We start from the raw sequence: 22,930 nt of genomic DNA, 5'->3' as shown, positions 1-22,930 counted from the left end.
CCGGATTTGAATCTACGCCCTCCTGATTCGGAGGAAGAGGTTATATCCATTGGACTATCACGCGTCCTATAGTTTTACAATAGGTATTTATCATTAAGCGAACAATTTCTTCAACAATGTAAGTGTAACTTTACATAAAAATAAGGGTTCCGTTTTTGTACTATGTACGTTGGGAACCCTAAAAATACCGCATTAATGATAGACAATAAGGCACAACGGATGTTGGCGGTTAAGCAAAGCCATTTTTAATATTATATATCTAAGCGAGGAGTACATACCTATACGTTTAAATGAAATATTTACTTTGTTTGCATCAAGATAATTTTTAGGGTTCCCGAAAAAGAAAACTAGTTGTAAAGAAAACCGCGGACGGAGGATAGGACATGGCTAAACTATATGGGTTTTTTGTGGACTACGGAATCCTAAAGAGGACCCCTTATGGCTATTACATTTCAGCTTTTATAAAATGACGAAGGTCTGGGGTTCACTGGCCCTTAGACTATTAGGTTTTATCTTTTAAGAAAATCCTTGAAGTTAGTAACTCGGCAGTGTCAGTTTGATGTTGTTTTCTCAAATCTGTACTAGATGGCGTTAAAAGATTTCTACGAGTCACCTCTTTAGTTTGTGTCCTGGAAAAACGAACAAGAGAAAGAATACAATAAGTAACCTAAGCTAACTTTCTCTAATAGCTATACAATTAAAAATTATGACTAGTCCTTGTCTTTATAAATATGTTGTATTCATCAAATCAAATGAAAGTCTCTTCACATTTTCTGAGAATCCAAGAAGACAAAATACCGACCGAATTGAGAACCTCCTCCTTTTTGAAGTCGCTTAAAAATAAAATTCATTACATAAAACATTTTTCAGCGCAATTTAATAAAATAGTCTTATACATATCTTAAGTAGTTATTTTTTTTTTATTATTCTTTACAAGTTAGCCCTTGACTACAATCTCACCTGATGGTAAGTGATGATGCAGTCTAAGATGGAAGCGGGCTAACTTGTTAGGAGGAGGATGAAAATCCACACCCCTTTCAGTTTCTACACGGCATCGTACCGGAACGCTAAATCGCTTGGCGGTACGTCTTTTGCCGGTAGGGTGGTAACTAGCCACGGCCGAAGCCTCCCACCAGCCAGACCTGGACAAATTAAGAAAATCTCAATCTGCCCAGCCGGGATCGAACCCAGGACCTCCGTCTTGTAAATACACCGCGCATACCACTGCGCCACGGAGGCCGTCAAATAGTTATATTATGTGTGTAATGTTTAGTAGTGACCTCTAGACCTAGACCTCTTTAATCCGGCCCTATCGCAAAATCCGTTTTTAGCGGATACCTTCTAAGTATAGACTACCTCCCTGCCAAATTTCATCTTTGTACGTCAAGCGGCTTTCAAGATTTCTATTTATTATTATATTTAAAAGATAGGTATATGGAGCTTAGAGCCACCACGCTGCTGCAATGCGGTGTCGATACGATACCTTCTAACTATATAGACTACCTCCCTGCCAAATTTCATCCTTGTACTTCAAGTGGTTTTGAGATTTCGTGATGAAAGACCTTTCGCATTTATATATTAAGATGTCTATTTATTATTATATTTAAAAGATAGGTATATGGAGCTTAGAGCCACCACGCTGCTGCAATGCGGTGTCGATACGATACCTTCTAACTATATAGACTACCTCCCTGCCAAATTTCATCCTTGTACTTCAAGTGGTTTTGAGATTTCGTGATGAAAGACCTTTCGCATTTATATATTAAGATGTCTATTTATTATTATATTTAAAAGATAGGTATATGGAGCTTAGAGCCACCACACTGCTACAATGCGGATGGGCGGGCTAAGCGGTGATAACGACAACTATGAAATGTTAATGATAATTACCGTATTCTCAGAAAATACCAATTATATTAAAACCAACTTTTTAACTCGATTTTTTACTAAAAATTTCTTAGAAAAAAATTATGTATCCTAAGTATAAGGAAAGAGTTAGTTACAACAATTGTGAAATAAGATAGTCATATACATCAAATGAGCCGACGCCCCGCGCTTTCACCGCGTAGTTCTCATTCCTGTGAGAATACCGAAATAAAGTATTACCTTTAACGCTCACAAATAACGTGGCTTTCTATTGGTAAAAGAATTTTCAAAATCGGTTTAGTAGATCAAGAAATAGCCCCCTACAACATCACCAACCATAATATATTAATAGTATAGATTCACTCACACTATAATTATGATATTTATTTAACTACCTATTAATGATTGTTCTTTGATTTGTTTTTTTTTTTTTTATTCTTTACAAGTTAGCCCTTGACTACAATCTCACCTGTTGGTAAGTGATGATGCAATCTAAGATGGAAGCGGGCTAACTTGTTAGGAGGATGATGAAAATCCACACCCCTTTTCGGTTTCTACACAACATCGTACCGGAACGCTAAATCGCTTGGCGGTACGTCTTTGTCGGTAGGGTGGTAACTAGCCACGGCCGAAGCCTCCCACCAGCCAAAAGTTTGATCTCTTTTTGTTTGTTAATTATTTTTTTCTAGTATTATGTAATAATAACCAGTGCACAGTAAAACCAACTGTGGTTTGTGTTGCACTATGTTTAGGCTTAATTTAAATATGTTTATGTAGAATAATAAATAAATAAAAATAAAAACAGCTGTACGCGGAAATATTGGGCAAAACCTTTTAAACTATACTTAATACTAACAAGTGGATTACATTTTAAGTTTTCGCAAAGATAACTTTATCTGCCACCAATTAAAACATACAAAACGAATCGCTTCATTAACATATCTGTATAAACAAGAAAGTCATTATCAATCGTAAACAAAGTGGGTAAACTGTTCTATCATTACAAAACCTCAATGTCAAATTTGCAAAGTGAATGTAGCTACTTAATTTTATTTGAATACTTCGATTTGGACGTACCTCGCGATAGTTGACTGACGTACAACAAAAATGTGAATTAAAAATTGTGAACGTTTAACTAAAACTCATTTATAGGGAATTTAAAGTGATGTATGTATATTATCAAGTTATAGAGAGTAAAATACAAATTTAAGGAGTTAAGTGTCTGTAAAAAGTGTTTAAAATCTGTAAATGTCAAGTTGAGATTTTTAGTTTCTGAGTATTTGTAGAAGATTGTGATTTAGTACAAGGAAATAGTTTCGAGAAAAAGTTTTACTTTCACCTCTTTAAAAACGCTAAAATATGTCTTTAGAATATGTGAAGAATTGTTATGAGATACTTTTTATCAAGAATTTAGAACTTGTAATGAATTTAAATCAAAAAATTTAAAAAAAAAAATTTAAAAAAAAAAATTAGATTTGTGTTTAAATGTCTTCTATATGAATTTTTTTCAAGTAAAATTATAATTTGTTAAAAAATACAAAGGATTTGAAACCGTTGTAAAAAATCAAGGTCAATCAATCAATCACTTACAAAAAGTAAAAAGTTACACCCAAGTTATAGTATTTGTCTCTGTTATAATAAATATGAATACTTATGAATAAATATTAAAAAAAAAAATATATATATAATAAAAAGAGAGTATTTTAGTGCGTTATTAATAAGTGTGTTAAAAGTGTTTGTAAAAATATAAAAAAAAAACTGCATTTTTAACTGGTTTAATGGTAAAAAATCAATCGTAGCTAATCACTGCCACTGATTTAAGTAAACGAAAGCAATTGCACCTAATTTATTAATAGTAATAATCAGTAGGTATTACGTAATATTATAATGAATATACAAGTTTTTGTACGAAATTAGGCTGAGACTAATTTGGAGCATTCGGTTTTACCTACATAATATTCAAAGTGACACTTAACCTTAGATTATAATCTAAGCACTAAACTAATCTAACAGATTTTTAATTGTCGTATTTTTTGTGTTTTTGATCTGCCAATATCGTTTGAAATTTATCATTATGTTAAATCTATTTTTTATGGCCTAGTACAGGGTCAGGGTCTCCTGATAAGAGAGGTAGGTACTTTAAAACGATCCCTATCACATGTTTTGATAATGACCATAGTCGACATTTATTTAAATGCCGTTGTACTCGTATAGGTACATCTGATTTAAAAGAAAACATTGATTACTTCTACTATCCTAAAAAGTTTGAATTAAATCAAAACTGTCAATGATAAACCCTGTAGTCCGTAGTGTTTGTCTTCTTTTGTTCATTTTAGTTTAATTCGTAGACAGATAAATAAATAGACAACAGTTGATTGCCGTGTCATTATTATGTCAGAAGATATTCGATATATACTTTAAGCTATCTTATAATAAGCAACAAGTTCAGGTTTTAACTTTGCGCGTTTTTGTTTGTTCACACTACGTTTTTCTTTTTTTTTTTTCAATTATAAGCACTAATGCGCTATAAATAAAATTGTTACACATTTTTGACCCGTCGTTGTGCCCGAAAAAACGGCACGCATCATGACACCTAATATCGAATAGCCTTGTTTTTCTACAGAGTCCACGCATAAGTTAGTCTCTTTTTAAGAGACTGCAATGGTTGCTATCCGTTTCGTCTATTTACTTCTCTGTCTACGCACTGCATTGGTTGCTATACGTTTTGTCTATTTACTTCTCAGTCTACGTAATTAATTAGTAATGCTAACAAATTAAGCATGACATTGTAATTTTAAAATTTTTAATCCTTTATTTTTGCACGGATTATGAATCATACAATTTTGACATAATCAGTATGATATGATGAAGCCATTCGTCGTGATTTGTATTAGGTATCCAATTGATTTAGGCGTGACTATGAAAACAAAGGGGCGTGATTGTTTATTGACTTATCATGGCTAAAAAGCTTACAACTATGTTATATAGTTGGTTTGATGTACATTGAGGTCCCAAGGTGCTAATATGGCTAATAAGAACCGGAAAGTTAGTTAGTAGTTAGTTAGTTTTAGTCGTTCGTTGTTGACCACAACTAACACTGAGTTGTGTATTTTCCTCTTTTAAGTGCCTCATTTTTCATGCGCTAGTAACACATCTAGCAGTATTTAATATCATTACACTGCACCCATTTATTCGTTGGTCTTGACTTCTCTTTATCTTCTTTCTTCATAAAAAAGTAGGGTTAGCACAACACTTCCATTTGCTTCTTTTCTATCAGCCGTCTAGTTCTCTTATCTTCTTTCCTATATAAGTAGAAAATTACTTACATAATAATATACTAAAAACTCCTTATTCACGCTTCCTTTATTCACGTTTTTACTAATCGCGGATTAAAAAATTGCGTCCCAATTTCTATATTCGCGGCTAAATATTTCGTTATTCGCGGATCTGACTGATAAAACTGACGTAAAATCTGCAAATTTAAACTTTAACTTGCAAATAACTATTGCTGAAATTGCGAATGGATGGTTTAAGAATGCCACTGCTTAAAATCACTCTGAATAGAAGCAAGAAAAAATCTAAATTCTTCAAACTTGTCTAAGATTGAAGATAATAATTAATCAATAACTTCAATTAATTGTTTTTTCTTTATATATTTGTTTTTTATTTTGTCACCCAAGAACGTATCCCATAGGATCCCATATAAAATACCATTCCATATTCATGGTATCTGTATTCCCGACACAGTTACAGAACGTATCCTCCGCGAATTTAGTAAAAAATGAAAAGATTTTATTTCGAATACTATACAAACTTTTTTTACAAACTATTAAATTAATTAAGACAGTGACAGTTAGCTACCCTTGATTTGATTGAGGACCAAAGAAATGTGATTTGTGAACGAATAAAACTTTTTCTCCAATACTTTTTTCTTAGGAAAACCCAATCAATGTCCGTATTAAGTGTTTGAAGCGAAATTTTTTTGTGTTAACAATTCCATTGTGATAATTGTAGTGCGTTTAGGTAAACCGATGTGAAGAGTCGCTTGCAAGTAGTCGTGTGTTTGTGAAAAACAGTGAAAATGACCAAAATTTATGCTAGTCACAGCTTGGAGATTGCTCTCCGAAAGTGTTGGAGGAAAATGCACGGGTACACTATACTCGGTAAATATTATAAAAAACTATTGTTTTTATTTGAATAGAAACCTATTAAAGGTTTTTTTTAACCATCATGATTATAATCTAACAAATAGCTGACGCCGCGCGGTTTCTCCCGCGTGGTTCCTGTTCCCGTAGGAATACGAGGATAATATATAGCCTATAGCCTTCCTCGATAAATAGGCTATCTAACACTGAAAGAATTTTTCAAATCGGACCAGTATTTTCTGAGATTAGCGCGTTCAATCAATCAAACAAACAAACTCTTCAGCTTTATAATATTAGTATAGATATTATAAAAGAGGGTTTTTGGAACGTAGACCGTTCACACTAGGTATAGGTACTCGAATTATGGTTAATTCTACGATTATTATCAAATTATTCAAACCTAAAGAGTAACTTAAAACATTTTAGCTAATCTTACATAATCTAATAATGAATTTTTGACGGATTTCGTGGCATAGTGGTATGCGCGGTAGATTTACAAAACGGAGGTCCTGGGTTCGATCCCCAGCTGCGCCGATTGAGATTTTCTTAATTGGTCGAGGTCTGGCTGGTGGGAGGCTTTGGCCGTGGCTAGTTATCACCTTACCGGCAAAGCCGTACCGCGAACGATTTAGCGTTCCGGTACGATGTCGTGTAGAAACCGAAAGATGGGTGTGGATTTTCATCCTACACCTACGAACAAGTTAGCCCGCTTCCGTCTTAGATTGCATCATCTCTTAACCATCAGGTGAGATTGTAGTCAAGGGCTAACTTGTAAGGAATAAATAAAATCATCTGATAGTGGTTATTAATAAATTTAACGTTATCACCCTAAGTACGCCAACCCGCAGAGAAGCAGTGGGGTTTTCAAAGTCATAAGGGAGGCCCTGTATTAGGCCGTGAAATCATGAAAGCGAAAGGAGTACCGTGATAGCCCAATGGATATGACCTTTGCCTCCAATTCCGGAGGGTCGTGGGTTCGAATCCGGTCCGGGGCATGCACTTCGAACTTTACAGTTGTGTGCATTTTAAGAAATACTACGTGTCTCAAACGGTGAAGGAAAACATCGTGAGCAAAACCAGCATACCAGAGATTTTTCTTAATTCTCTGCGTGTGTGAAGTCTGCCAATCCGCATTGGGCCAGCATGGTGGACTATTGGCCTTGGCCCTCTCATTCTGAGAGGAGACTCGAGCTCAGCAGTGAGCCGAATATGGGTTGATAACGAATCATGAAAGATAATCTCAAGATGAAATCTCACTGTTTCAGCTATTTTTATACAATGAATAGACTATGTCATGAAGGTAATGCTCAGCATGACATCATGTAAAGCAGGAATAACCATTGTTATATATTATTTCCTATACAAATCATTACGTTTCACGTCTCAAAGTTATTCAGGCGGTTGTATTGAATGAGCACTTAGCATAATGCATAACTTTATAACTCTAACTATGTAAAAGGCAAATTATTATTACATCTGTCGAAGTCGTGAAATTATAGTCTTGCAAATTCGTTGATGACAATACAATGATATGCGGGCGACGGGGGGAAAGCGCGTAGTTCCCGTTCCCGTGGGAATACAGGGATAAAATATCAACGTGACTTTCTATTGGTAAAAGAGGTTTTTAAAATCAGTTTAGTAGATCCAGAGATTTTTCATGATGATATAGGGCTCACTAAGCACGAGTTCTGCCTTCGATTCGGAGGGCGTAGGTTCGAATCCGGTCCGGGATATGCACCTCCAACTTTTCAGTTACTCGTATGTGCATTTAAGAAATTCAATATCACGTGTCTCAAACGGTAAGGAAAAAACATCGTGAGGAAACCTGCATACCAGAGAATTTTCTTAATTCTCTACGTATGTGAAGTCTGGCAATCCACATTGCGCCAGCGTGGTGGACTAAGGCCTGACCTCTATAATTCTGAGAGGAGACTCGTGCTCAACAGTGAGCCGAATATGGGTTGTTAATGATGACTATAAAAAATATGCTTAGGTATATTTCGTCAAATACGTGAGTAAAAATCGCTTGGTACTAACATATTTCACCCGTCACGTACAATTTTCTATGTAAATAAGGTATTTTCAACTTTGAAGAAGATTATGCTTGACATTGCAATTAACTCACACTCGCATGATAAGTACGTACGACTCAATAATCGCGAAGGTCGGCGTCATTAGGTCTAGTACAGAGTTAATTTAAAAAAAAGTATGTAAAAGGTTTTTTTTAACTTGAAAGTAGGTATACGGTGCTTATTTCAAAAACTAGCGGACGCCCGCGACTTCGTCTGCGTGGAAATTAATGTAAACTTACAAGCTCTATTTCACCACTTCAGAGTTTGAGCTTTAAAAATTTTTGAATCCCATTATATTTTGTATTTTTTTTATGATTTATGGACAAATTTTTAAAACTGTAACTCTAAAAATGAAGGACTTTCTATACAAACTTTCAACCCCTATTTCACCCCCTTTTTATTTTATTTTCGCAGTAAAAAGTATCCTATAACCTTCTCCGTATTATGATCTTAAACTGTGCCAAGTTTCATTTGAATGAATTCAGTAGTTTCAGCGTGATGCCCGAAATGAAAAAAAAAACATACTTTTAGTTCCAGCATATATCTTCAATGTACAAAATGTACAGAATTCGTATAAGTATAGATTCTAGATGGCGCTAGTAGTACTGTAAGCCACGGTAACGTTTGTTGTTACAAATGCTATAAAATAATCTCAAATTGCGAATAAATGTATACAATTCAACCATTTTTATTATAAGTATAGATATATAGATGTTGTCTGTCTTTTTGTTGTGATTAATCTCAGAACAGCTGAAGCGGTTTTGACGTTTTGAAGGAACTTTTAATGGCAGACAGCTGTGTTATTAAGCATATTATAGGCCATATTTCATTCTGGTAACCACGAAGTGAATACTAGTTGTCTCAGTTTATGATCATCATATCAGCCGATGGGCGTCCACTGCAGGACATAGGCCTTTTGTAGGACTTCCAAACACCACGATCCTGAGCCAACTGCATCCAACGAATCCCTGCGACTCGCTTGATGTCGTCAGTCCACCTGGTGCGGGGTCGCCTAATACAGCGCTTTCTAATGCGTGGTCGCCCCAACGTCCATCGGCTCTTCGAACTATGTGCCCCGCCCATTGCCACTTCAGCTTCGTAACTTGAGCTATGTCAGTGACTTTGGTTCTTCTGCGGATCTCCTCATTTCTGATTCGATCACCCAGAGATACTTCTAACATAACTCGGTTGTTGAATTTATTAATTCAAATGAACAATGTTCTATTTAAAATCAATATAAAGGTAAGTAGGACTGCTTACCATATTATTTTGAGTGCACAAAGAAATTATTATTCTGATTCCGTATCAGTTGGAGCGTACTGCACTGTTTGACCCATCGTCTGACGTCAGAACTGAAACATGACGTCATTGCTTCTTAGGAAAGCATGAACCTGTATCTATTGTAATAAAAATCAATTATGCAACTCCGTGTACGGTTCTAAACATGAATTGATGAATGATTAGCTGCGAAGCCAAATAGGAAGGTACTGATTTTGGCAGTCTATGTATGTATGCATGTATGTATGTATGTATGGATGTATGTATGTATAAATTGCTGGTCATTTCACACCTTGACGGCCTCCGTGGCGCAGTGGTATGCGCGGTGGATTTACAAGACGGAGGTCCTAGGTTCGATCCCCGGCTGGGCAGATTGAGATTTTCTTAATTTGTCCAGGTCTGGGAGGCTTCGACCGGCTAATTACCACCCTACCGGCAAAGACGTACCGCCAAGCGGTTTAGCGTTCCGGTACGATGCCGTGTAGAAACCGAAAGGGGTGTGGATTTTCATCCTCCTCCTAACAAGTTAGCCCGCTTCCATCTTAGACTGCATCATCACTTACCATCAGGTGAGTCAAGGGCTAACTTGTAAAGAATAAAAAAAATAAAAAAAAACCTAATAATAATTATTATTCGGTGTCAAATGACTAGCAATTTATACCCTCATTTTTTATTTGTTTGTTAGTAAACAGTGTACATCGAGTATGGCTTTAGTATACACTAGCGGACGCCCGCGATTTCGTCCGCGTGGAAATAAATGTAAACTTTCAAGCCCTAATTCACCACTTCCAATATTAAAAATGTTTGGATCTCATTATATTTCGTATTTTTTTTATGATTTATGAAAAAAATGCAAAACTGTAACTCTAAAAATGAAGGATTTTCCGTACAAACTTTCAACCTCTATTTCACCCCCTTCTTATTTTGTTTTCGCAATATAAAGTATCCTTTAATCTTTTACATATTATGTTCTTAAACTGTGCCAAGTTACATTTGAATTCATTCAGTAGTTTCAGCGTGATGACCGAATAACAAAAAAACACGGACAGACAGACAGACAAAAATCAAAAATATTTTTGGCTTCAGTATCGATTGTATAATGCCCTGCCACAAAAATTTTCAAAATATCTTCAAGGTACAGAATGTACAAAAATCATATTATAAGTATAGATTCTAGATGGCGCTGGCGTCCGTTATGCTACGGTAAAGTTTGGTGTTACAAATGGTATAAGTAAAATCTCAAATTGCGAATAAATATATAGAATTCGACCACTTTTATTATATTAAATGTACCCTAAGTTTGAGCAGTAGGTCAAGAATAAATATCTCCTAAATCCAAGGACTAAGAACTTTTAAGATGAATTTTAACTGTCGCTTACGAATGTTTTATTTATCTTTACAGATGAAATTGGAAGCCCGGACAGTGGATACACGATGGCGTCGATAAATTCCAACGGAGATCTCAAGAGCCCCGGTGACCCCCCGGACAAGAAGTTGAATGACACAGACGCCGAGAAACAACCACTATCCGGGGTAAGCAGTGCCTATTTTTGATACCTACCATCATCAACACTTGTGACTTGTGGTGCAAGGAAAGGTGGAGGGCACAAGATCACGTTGCAGGTCACCAATGCGGTGGACTGAACAAGTAAAAACCGCTCTCCATGGATCGCTCCACGAATGTGTTAGGAGAGCCACACTACGGGAGGAATGGCGACGGATAGTGAGGCTTGCCACCACACCCAAATGACGACCACGACCACTCTGTCAAGAGTGTAACGACAAAGAAGATCATCAACAATGATGTGCCTCGTCCATTGCCACTTCAGCTTCGCGACACGTCGAGCTATGTCGGTGACTTTGGTTCTTCTACTGATCTTCTTATTTCTAACCGATTACGCAAAGATCCTAGCATAGCTCGTTCCAGCTAGATAACTACATGGTCCGCAAACCGCAGTTGAGTGATATACTCGCTATTGATGTTGATGCCAAGTCCGTCCCAGTCCAGAAGCTTAGAGACATCTTCCAATGCAGCGGAAAATAGATTCGGAGAGATCACATCTCCCTGACGCTCTCCTCGCTGCAACTGGATTGACCTCGTAGTCTTATCCTGACATGTGGCGTTTTCGTACAAGCACTTTAACGCTTGAATGTATCTGTAGTCAATTCGGCATCTCTGCAATGACCTTAGCACAGCCCAACTTTCCACCGAATCGAAGGCTTTCTCATTGTCCACAAACGCTAAGCAAAGTGGCTAGTTATACTTTTCAGCCTTCTGTATAACCTGCCGCAGCGTATGGATGTGTCTATGGCCTTTTCGAAATCCGGCTTGTTCGGGAGGCTGGAAGTCGTCGAACCTACGAGCGAGACTCTTAATGACTCTCGAGAACAATTTGTAAACATGGCTTAACAGTGATTACGCCCTAATTAAAAAAAAATTACAGGCATATGCTTCCTATGCCTGTAATTACCTTAAAACATGTCGACGGGCAAGAAGTAGCATATTGTACCATTAGGTACAGTTACCATAGGTATCTTACCTTACCTTATCAATTTAAGGTAATTAGGGTAAAGTTAATGTCATTGTAAATCAATAAAGTTTTATTTCCTTAACGTCATTATTTCTGCGTTTAATTATAACTTTATAGCCGTATGAACAATTTTATAGCCGTATCATTAAATTACTTTGAAAGATGTAAGTTTCTGGAAGATAAAATTAATATAAATCGTTTCATAAATCGATTTCATTTCTTTAATGTCATTTTTTCTGCTTTAAATTATAACTTTAAAGGCGTAAAATATCAGTTTATGATATATATAAGTGCGGCAAGTTGAAAATTACAGCCGATGCGATATTGCAGCTCGAGCCACAGGCAAGAGCTATAGTAAGAAAGCAGAAGGGATTATGACAGTTTTTTTAAATTGTATATAAATTAAGAGTATACTAATAGTAAAGCAATTTTGTAAAAGGAACAGGATATCTGCGATCATTACTTTCGGAGCTACAGGGATTTAAAGAGTCAGATTTGCAGCGCTGCTGCGGATCCCTGAAAAACGCCCCATACAAAATGGCTCGAACTAATGACGTCATAGCCAATGTAATGATCGTTTGTATGCGCGTTAAAAAAAAATTACTAATATCTTTGTTATTTGTGCGTTTATGCTTATAGTTCATATATTAAAAGATGTCACATTTAATGTAAGGAAGCTAAAACTGTATGAATTTTCATCTAATTACGATAAGATTTTAAAATTTAATAATCTCATTTATTTTGCAAATATCCAGACAATCTTTGCTTTTTATGTATAAATTAGTTAACATTGACCCTATTTACCCGAATGTATCATAAAAATCAATATATTCAAACTTAGTCATCATCCCCATTATCAACGCACGTATGTTATACGACGTTTTATAACACATTTGTGAGGAAACACACTTTGAACACTATTAAAAATAAATTGCATCTTTGCCTGTATTCCATAAGATGACATTTTGATACTCTTGTCATTTTTGCACAGATAACGCAAATACATATATATATATATATAAAAGAAAGTCGTGTTAGTTACTCCACTTATAACTCAAGAACGGCTGAACCGATTTAGCTGAAAATTGGCAGGTAGGTAGTTTAGAGCCAAGCAAAGGACATAGGATACTTTGTACTTTTATTTATACGAGGTAGTTGAAAGTTTACATCGAGTTTCACACGGACGAGGTCGCGGGCGTCCGCTAGTTATTAATAAAGTAAATTAATATTTTTGTGTTTCTGATACAGACATTGACTTTTATTGTCAAAATTATTAAAATTAAAGAATTAGATGTTTTTTTATTAAATTTTATCTCACAAAGTTAATTTTATTCATAAAATGTTGAGCACTTTGACATAAAAACTCTTTGCCAAGATTTAAAAAGTACCGTTCGTTTTGAGATGGATGATAAAGGATTTTTAATACATTACAGCACATGTGCATTTTACTTTACATTACGGCACATGTGCGTAATGAGATACATTACGATATTGTAATTGGTGAAATAAGTAATACTTTACGAGCAAATAGCCGTATCTTGGAAGATGTAAGTTTCTGCAAGATAAAATTAATATAAATCATTACGATTTCATTTATTTAACGTCATTATTTCTGAATTGAATTATAACTTTATCATAACCGTATTATTAAATTAAATTACTTCGAAAGATCAATCTATTGCATTGCATTAGATATTTCCTCACAGTTGTAGATACTTACTATAATCGAAATTCTTGGTTGGTTACTAACAAAGCTTGACGAAACCGATCCATTATTCTGAGTCACTATTTCGTTTTGAGCCGTGATAGCCCAGTGGATATGACCTCTGCCTCCGATTCCGGAGTGTGTAGGTTCGAATCCGGTCCGGGACATGCACCTCCAACTTTTCAGTTGTGTGCATTTTAAGAAATTAAATATCACGTGTCTCAATCGGTGAAGGAAAACATCGTGAGGAAACCTGCATACCAGAGAATTATCTTAATTCTCTGCGTGTGTGAAGTCTGCCAATCCGCATTGGGCCAGCGTGGTGGACTATTGGCCTAACCCCTCTCATTCTGAGAGGAGACTCGAGCTCAGCAGTGAGCCGAATATGGGTTGATGACGACGACTATTTCGTTTTACCTTTCTAGACTTGATATTAATGAAATATATATTGTTTTGTACTGAGAATACAGGTTCAAGGTTGATTGTTCGAACCAGTTTTGTATGTTTTTATTTTTACATTTTTAAATACTTACTAGGTGACATACCTTATAGCTAATGACAAGTGCCTAGGGTTTGTTTGTTTGTTACGCTTTCACGCCTAAACCGATGTTATTTTTTTTACTAATGAAAGTTACATTATCAGCGAGTAACGTGAGGTATATTTTGTCTCCGTATTCCCATAGGAAAACTACGTAGGTGAATCGTTAGGGTTAGTAACAATTATGGGAACAAAATACCTAGTCTATACTTCTATACTAATGTTATAAAGCGGAAGTTTTTTTGTTTGGTTGAACGCGCTAATCTTAGGAACTACTGGTCCGATTTGAAAAATTCTTTCAGTGTTAGATAGCCCATTTATTGAGAAAGGCTATAGGCTATAATCAGTGACATGCCTAAGGTTTTTAAGTAGGGTATGCAGTAAATGGTAAAATTGCGAAATACCTTGGCCAACAATGAGTTCTGTGGTCCAAAATAGGTTTGTATTGAGTTTTTAGGGTAGGCAGTGCTTTATTGCATCTATGAAGTGCACGCCACTGGTTATAATTATATTGTCCCCGTATTCCTACGGGAACGGAAACAACGCGGGTGAAACCGCGCGGCGTCAGCTAGTGTGAAATAAAAACATTAATAGTAATAGTACAATAATAATAGTTAGTTTTGGCTGGTGGGAGGCTTCGGCCGTGGCTAGTTACCACCCTACCCGCAAAGACGTACCGCCAAGCGATTTAGCGTTCCGGTACGATGCCGTGTAGAAACCGCAAGAGGTGTGGATTTTCATCCTCCTCCTAACAAGTTAGCCCGCTTCCATCTTAGACTGCATCATTACTTACCATCAGGTGAGATTGTAGTCAAGGGCTAACTTGTAAATAATAAAAAAAAAAATTACGATAATAAAGTTATTTTTATCTATTTTGTTATAAACATGCGATTTCGGAATAAATTTCAATGTTGATTAGTATTGTAAAGAAAAAAATTAATTGTTTTCTCATTTCTTACTTCCTCCTAAATCTGCATTCAATTAAAATGCCGACAAATTGTCGTAAATCACTCAAAATGTCTACAAATGATTGACAAAATGATTTGCATCCTTACCTTGGTTATTGTGAGGTGAAAAGCTATTGTTATCAGGATATCCTTCATTGTTTACTTACGGATATAACAGGGATATATTGTAACCTTATTTGCTGATAATGTAGCTTTTTATTGGTGGCGACCTCCGTGGCGCAGTGGTATGCGCGGTCGATTTACAAGACGGAGGTCCTAGGTTCGATCTCCAGCTGGACCGGTTATGGTTTTCTTAATTGGTCCAGGTCTGGCTGATAGGAGGCTACGGCCGGGGCTAGCGGCTAGCCAAGCGATTTAGCGTTCCAGTATAGTACTGCTGGAACTAAATAGCTGGTTAGTAACAACCTCGTTAATGATAGAAATTGGGAGGAGGGTAGTTTATCAAAGTTGTTTTTTTTTTTACTGTTGATTAATTAATAGTTATACAGCTCAACTTGCACAATGTCCTACAAATTGCGTGGTACATCGTTGCTAAGACATTTTTATTTCCTGGTAACTCAGTTAGCTACCAGAATCAAAAATTTTCGTAAATAAAAAAGTTGATCGTCTCATCGAGATGACGCTACTCACGAAAAATTAACTTGATAGTAATCAGTTGTACAAAATGTTCTACGGATCCCTGACTATCACTATCGCTTATTACATCACAGAGTAGAGCGATTAATAAACAAAAAAAAAACAATTCGTGAAATTTCTTTGTAATGATTCAAGAATTAATTAATATTAATATATCAATCAAGTGAATAATTAAAATAGACTTCTACTTAGATAAAATATGCCAAATTATCACTATCACGTTACTATCAAACTTGAAATATCTTATTATTCTCAGCATTACTGTGATATTTCTTTGTCGTGATTCAGGGATTAATGATATATCAATCAAATTCATCTGATAAACTAATTAATAATTCATTGACGTGTGATATAATAGTAGAATGTTTTTGGACATTATTTTTTAACGAAATTTAAGTATAGCGGGCACCCGTGACATTGTCTGCGTGGAAACTATAAAAAAGGTGATATTGTTGCGAATTTTATATTTTTTTGTAAGGAACTAGCTGACGCTGCGCAGTTTCACCCGCGTGGTACCCGTTCCCGTAGGAAAACAGGGATAATATATAGCCAACAGCCTTCCTCGATAAATGGGCTATCTAACACTGAAAGAATTTTTCAAATCGTATAACTATTAATTAACTTTTGCTGTTGATTAATTTATAGATATACAACATATCAGCCACAATAACCTACAAATTGCGTGCTACATTATCTCGTTCCGACGCATAGAAATTTTCATTGCCTGGTAACTCAGTTAGCTATCAGAATCAAGAATTTTCGTAAATAAAAAAGTTCATCGTCTCATTGAAATGAAGCGAACACGAAAAATGAAATTGATAGAAATTTGTACAAAATGTTCTACGGATCCCTGACTAAGAGTTTCGCGCTCCAAATTAAGCCGGATTTACATTTGTATGACGTGTCGTGTTATGACGCATCAGAACAGAATCGGTTTCATACATTAGACAAATGTAAATCCGCCTTTACAAAGACATAGACATTTTTGTAAGAACTTTTTTGAATACATTTAAAAACCGAATGATGGACAAATTAAGGACAAATTATATTTTTGACGTACGTGTAAATATATTTAAACTTCTATTGTGGATAGCGAAAATCAAACTGTCAATTTAAAATTGCAAGAATATAATATTTAAAGTCTATTATAATATTTTAAATATACCCGTGCCCTCGCTACTACGTTCGCTTGTTGAAAAACAACTTACTATTTGCAGGGTGTGATTTTCCGGATATTCAACAACACATGAGGCTTAACATGTTAACAACAAGCGACCTCATGTTCAGAGAATCAAAGACATGACTTTCAAAAAGGTGATAAAGCGATAATTTTCCATGAGAGATAAAGTTCTTCATTGCATTCCTTGTTAAACATTTAATGAGGAAAATGTGGAAAAACAATCAATTTAGAAGGAAAAAACAATCCTACAATTTCCAACAGTTGAAAGAGTAATCATGCAAATAATAATGATTAATATTGAATTTGAATAAATTTGAATTTTATATAGGAAGACAAGGATGAACTCGGAAATTTTTCCAAAGGAAAAAGCTTGATCAAAAACGTGGTTACTTTGAGATAATAATGTTATGTATATAAATATCCTGCTGTGATTAATCCACTCTCAAAATTATCAAAAGGTTCATTTTGTGTTCTTTTAAAAGATTACCCAGTCCGAGCAATTAGTCATCAAAGTACCAAATAGTGACATTGCTACAAAGAATCATGAATATGGTTCGAAATCTGTTTTTTTTTTAATTTTATGCGTAGTTGTCGTTCCCGGGGGAATATGGGGATAAAACATAGTCAAATAACATTGCTTTCTAGTGGTAAAAGAATTTTCAAAATCGTTTCAGTAAATCCAGAGATTACCTCCAATCATCATTACCTCAAACTTTACTCGCCTACCTCTTTAAACTATTAGTATGGTTATCGAGTCGTGATAGCCCAGTGGATAAGACTTTGGCCTTCGGTTCGGAGGGCGAAGGTTCGAACTCGGTCCGAGGCATGCACCTCTAACTTTTCAGTTATGTGCATTTTAAGAAATTAATATCTCAAACGGTAAAGGAAAAACGCAGAGAATTAAAAAAAGGTTTTTTTTAATTCTCTGAGTATGTGAAGTCTGCCAATCCGCATTGGGCCAGCGCGATGGGCCAGCATAACCTATCTCATTTTGAGAGGAGACTCGGGCTCAACAGTGAGCCGAACACGGGTTGTCAATGATGATGATAGCTTAGTAGAGATTAAAAACTTTTATTACTATAATAATTACTGGGGGCAGTCGCTTGACTCGAATGTTATTTTGTTATGAATTATCTAGCACAAGCTGACGCCGCGCGATTTCACCCGCGTGGTTCCCGTTCCCGTATGAATATGGGGATAATATATAGCCTATAGCCTTCCTCGATAAATGGGCTATCTAACACTGAAATAATTTTTCAAATCGTACCAGTAGTTCCTGAGATTAGCGGGTTCAATCAAACAAACAAACTCTTCAGCTTTATTTTTAGATAGATTTTAGGAAAGTAGGTATGCTCGCAGTAGGTATTTAATAGTAAAATAATGTATTGCTATTTACAGAAACTTAGTACATCTGAATATATCTAAAGCCAAGGATAAATTACGTATTACAACCGAGCACAATGTTATCAGTAGAAAAAAAATGAAACATTTTTTTCTATTGTTTCAGGTTTATAAAGGACAAAAATAATAATAAAAAAGCGTCACGAAATTAGCAAGGGACATATATAGAAACTGTTTATTCTCGTCTATATCGAGTTTTAAATTGTCATTTGAATCATTAAATACTTAATAAATAATTTGCATGCCAAATTGGCAAGATACATTTACCATCTACATCTACCGACCACATATATATATAATGCATGTATCTGCAAAGAATAAATTGATTGATTGATTGATTGATTGATTGATCGATAAAAAACAAGAATCATTTACGCAGAATAATTTTATGTTTTATTCTTCTTCACTTGATTTATTCTAATGACTTTCTTGTATTAGTTAAGTAATAATAAATGATATTATTTTGTATAATAGTGTTTACATAAACATTTATATTCGAATTAGCGTCCGCCCTTAGACCTTCTTAATCCGGTCCTGTCGAAAAAACCGGTCTTAGTGGATGTCTACTAACTTTAACTACCTCCCGAATTTCATCTTCCTACGTCAAGTGGTTTTTGAGATTTCATGATGAGTTAGTTTCATTTCTAAATATTGAAATTGCACGTTCTCTTTATTCGTTTTTTCTTAATGTTGAGTCAACTATTATTGTTCCGATAGTCATTTTAGTCAATAGTCATAAAGCGAAAAGTAAGACTTCGCCAACTACTGGATCAAGAGTCGGATACAGAATGCAGTGATTCTTGAGACGGCGCGTATTGTGAGGAGGTTTCTCACTCTGGAGCACTGACCAGCGGTTGCTTGGACACTCAAAATGTGCCGCAGCAGGAAGGATAATTTTTTTTTTTTTATATTTTATTAATATTGGTGAAAATTAAAAAAAAATAGAGTATAAGTTTTATTATTATAAGAAAAGAAGTAATTTGGTTTCTTTTATTTTGCAGAAAAAGGAGGAGAGATGGTGGAACACTTTGATGCAGGTGGCGGTCCCGTTCTTCATAGCTGGCTGCGGGACCATCGGAGCTGGGCTTGTCCTGGGCAGTGTCAGGGTAAGTCTCCGGGACACAAATGAGCCTACAAAGTACTTTATTAGATGAAAAATTTCATTAATTTAAAATAAATAATGACTCAGAATACTTAAATCTAAATTTGAAATGAATAAAGTTATAAAAAATACTATAATATAAATTTGACGTTTAGTAAATCAAGTGTGTTAGTGACGTCACAAAATGGACGACAGCGTTTTTGACGTTTGGAAAATTCGAAAAAATACGTGATAATTAAATTAAGTTTTATAAATAATAAATAAATAAATAAATATACTTTATTTGCACACCACAAAGACAAAAACAAGTGAAATAAAAAACAAATTAGGAAGAGATCAGCATATAAAAGGCGGCCTTATCGCTAAGTAGCGATTTCTTCCAGGCAACCTTCGGTTTAGGAAAACTTAAGGACAGCAGCAGGTGGCGTAAAACAAAAATAACCATAGTATTAGTAATACACATACATACAAATAATTTACATCCTAATACATAAACAATATTACACAAATACCTACAATATTGAATAAAATACATATCAAAATATACTAATAAATACCTTATATTGAAAAGAAATAATATATACAGATCGTCTTTAATGCACCAGATAATGAAACTTTACGGCATTTTTAAAAATGTCCAGTGTCTTTGATTGCCGTATATTTAAAGGGAGAGCATTCCATAACTTAACGGCTTGCACAACGAAAGAATGTTTATAAAATTTCGTCTTATGCACGGGTAAACATAGAGTTAGTAATCGACACTGTCTCAGTTCAGACTGCACTCCCTGAAACGTAAATTTATATGAAATCCTTAACTTTTATTCATTGATATCGATATATTTCGGACCCTTATTCCATGTTATACATGAAATTAATATTGTTTATATTAAAGGAGATGGTCCAAAACTGTATGGAGCCCAGGATCAGTCATTGTACCCTGGCGGAATTAAAGGAAGATATATTTTTAACTATTTTTGATTATACAAATCTACGAAAATACTTTAATTCTTTCGAAATAATATTCATTATCTCCCAAAAAATGCAACACTACTAAGGGTAATAATGGCGGATAGTTGACGTTTTCAATGCAGTAATCGATTTGACGTTTGGTGTCAATTGTCATGTCACAGTTGCTCTATGGGCGCCATCTTAATACAACCCAAAAACTTGAGTTTTTATTTTATTTATTTCTCTTTATTTAGTTAGATTTATTCACTTTAATAAATTTTAATAATGACATTGTATTTTTTTTAAATTTTAATGATACGGGGTATAAAAGTGGACCTAAAACGGACCATGTCCTTTGATATGAGTCAAATACCATATTGTATTAGAAAAATAGTTTTGCCATAGCTACTTGAATAAATCTAAGCAAATCTAATGGATCGTGTTAGATTACAATCACGTTCGCTTGTGCATTATTGTCAAGCACCTGTACTTAGATAGCGAATCGGCAGAATTTTGTTATCATTGACAGAAATCATTGACGCCATCTCTTCAGATGGGGATGATAACCTGATAAACGCAAAACTGATAACTTTATTCACGTGTAGTTGTTCTAAGAACTACAGGCAGACACGTAGACTGCGAACGGGCGATTCTTATGTAATTACACTAGTCGAAGGCCCGGGGTTTCACCATAGGCGTCTATAGCAGGTGAGCCGGGTGGGCCGGGCCCACCCTAGAATAGTCCAGTGCCCACCCTAGGATACTGAGCTACCGATTTGAAATTCTATAATGGACGCCGAAATACTAATAATTTTACACAAAATATCATATAAAATATCAAATAATAACAATTACAACATATAATAAAGAATAACCTATTAGCAATAAAGATTTTGAAAAATATATTAAGACTGATACCTACCATAGATAAAAAAAATAAGAAAGGTCCAGCCGTTTCAGAGGTCTGCGTCCACAAATATTGCTAACGATATTTTTATTTTGAGTGTCGACTCTGTTCAGTGATATGTAGGCCCACCTCAGGAAATAAATAAATGAGTTTCACCCGCGTACCCACACCAGGAAATAATCCTAGATACGCCAATGGGTTTCACCCGCGTAGTTTTCGTTCCCGTGTGTATGCAGGAATAAATTATAGCCTATGACACTCACAAATAACGTAGCTTTATAGAGGTGAAACAATTTTTAAAATCGGTTCAGTAGATTTATATATTTGGAACAAAATCATATGTAAATGGAACTAAATTGTCTTAAATACTAGGGTAATACAAAACATATAATTTTAATTAAGGGTAGCCACATCGTGCACATAGGTCTAGGTCTAGGTACTAATATTTAAAATTAAGAGTTGAAAAAATTTACATACATTTGCGTTAATTAAGAATGAAGAAAAACATGAAAAAAAGAGAAAAAAAAGAAAATTTATATAAATTAAAAGGAAATTGTTCAATTTAAAACTAAAAATCTATTTAATACTAATATTCATAATATTTATCATAATAAGGTTACAAACACAAATTAAAGAAACTAAAAATATATGTAAGACTACTATTAATCTTAACTTAACTTAGATCCAAAGATTACCCCCTACAACACCGCAAACTTTACCTCTTTACAATATTAGTATACGCACTATATGTATTAGTCACTCAGCGGGCGATGGAGCGAACTGCTCGCAGTTTTTCTGCATGATCGAATCAGAAAGAGGAGATCCGCAGACGAACCAAAGTCACTGACAGCTCAGCGAGTCGCGAAGCTGAAGTGGCAATGGACAGGCTACATAGATCGAAGAGCCGATGGACGTTGGGGTCCCAAGATGCTGGAATGACAACCTCAAAACCGGAAAGCGTTGATCGACCCCCATAAGGTGGACCGAGGAGATCAAGTGGGTTGCAGTGAGCCGCTGGATGCTGGCGGCTCTAGACCGTTGTGTTTTGTCATGCAAGAGGCTTATGTCCAGCAGTGGACGTCCAACGGCTCATAATGATGATGCGCACTAGCCGTTTCCTGTGGGAATCATTATCATCACATCAGTCGACGGACGTCTACTGCAGAACCTGTAAGGCCCCCATCTAGCCGCCTGCATCCATCCTACGACACACTTTCTGTCGTCAATCCACTAGTGGGGAGTCGATCAACACAACGCTTTGAGTGAGGCTTGCCATTTCATCACTTTGGGATTGGGACCCCATTGTCTATCGGCAATTTAAACTATTTGCCCCGCTCATCAAAGCCAAAGCGGCCTTCGGAATAAACTGACTAAACATCATCATCATCATCATCATATCAGCCGATGGACGTCCACTGCAGGACATAGGCCTTTTGTAGGGACTTCCAAACATCACGATACTGAGCCAACTGCATCCAGCGAATCCCTGCGACTCGCTTGATGTCGTCAGTCCACCTGGTGGGGGGTCGGCCAACACTGCGCTTACTAGTGCGGGGTCGCCATTCCAGCACTTTGGGACCCCAACGTCCATCGGCTCTTCGCACTATGTGCCCCGCCCATTGCCACTTCAGCTTCGCAACTCGTTGAGCTATG

At 35.7% G+C, this 22,930-nt stretch overlaps 1 protein-coding gene across 4 annotated transcripts in view; it reads left to right on the top strand.

Annotated features, from left to right (window-relative positions):
- The window catches only part of LOC112057909 (solute carrier family 41 member 1), a 116,050-nt gene that overhangs the window by 69,599 nt on the left and 23,521 nt on the right, over nucleotides 1-22,930 (top strand). For 2 of the 4 annotated variants that reach the window (XM_052889198.1, XM_052889197.1), the window contains 2 exons: nucleotides 10,764-10,894; nucleotides 19,322-19,426. In XM_052889198.1, coding sequence (XP_052745158.1) covers nucleotides 10,764-10,894; nucleotides 19,322-19,426 — 236 coding nt within the window. Of the gene's footprint in view, nucleotides 1-2,949; nucleotides 3,034-5,802; nucleotides 6,030-10,763; nucleotides 10,895-19,321; nucleotides 19,427-22,930 lie in introns of those variants that run through there. The other 2 variants (XM_024098521.2, XM_024098522.2) reach the window with 2 other exon arrangements.

Source organism: Bicyclus anynana, chromosome 25, assembly GCF_947172395.1.
Source record: "Bicyclus anynana chromosome 25, ilBicAnyn1.1, whole genome shotgun sequence".
NCBI classification, from domain to species: domain Eukaryota; kingdom Metazoa; phylum Arthropoda; class Insecta; order Lepidoptera; family Nymphalidae; genus Bicyclus; species Bicyclus anynana.
Note: the sequence above shows the minus strand (reverse complement) of the source record. Positions and strands in the feature narration are given on the sequence as shown.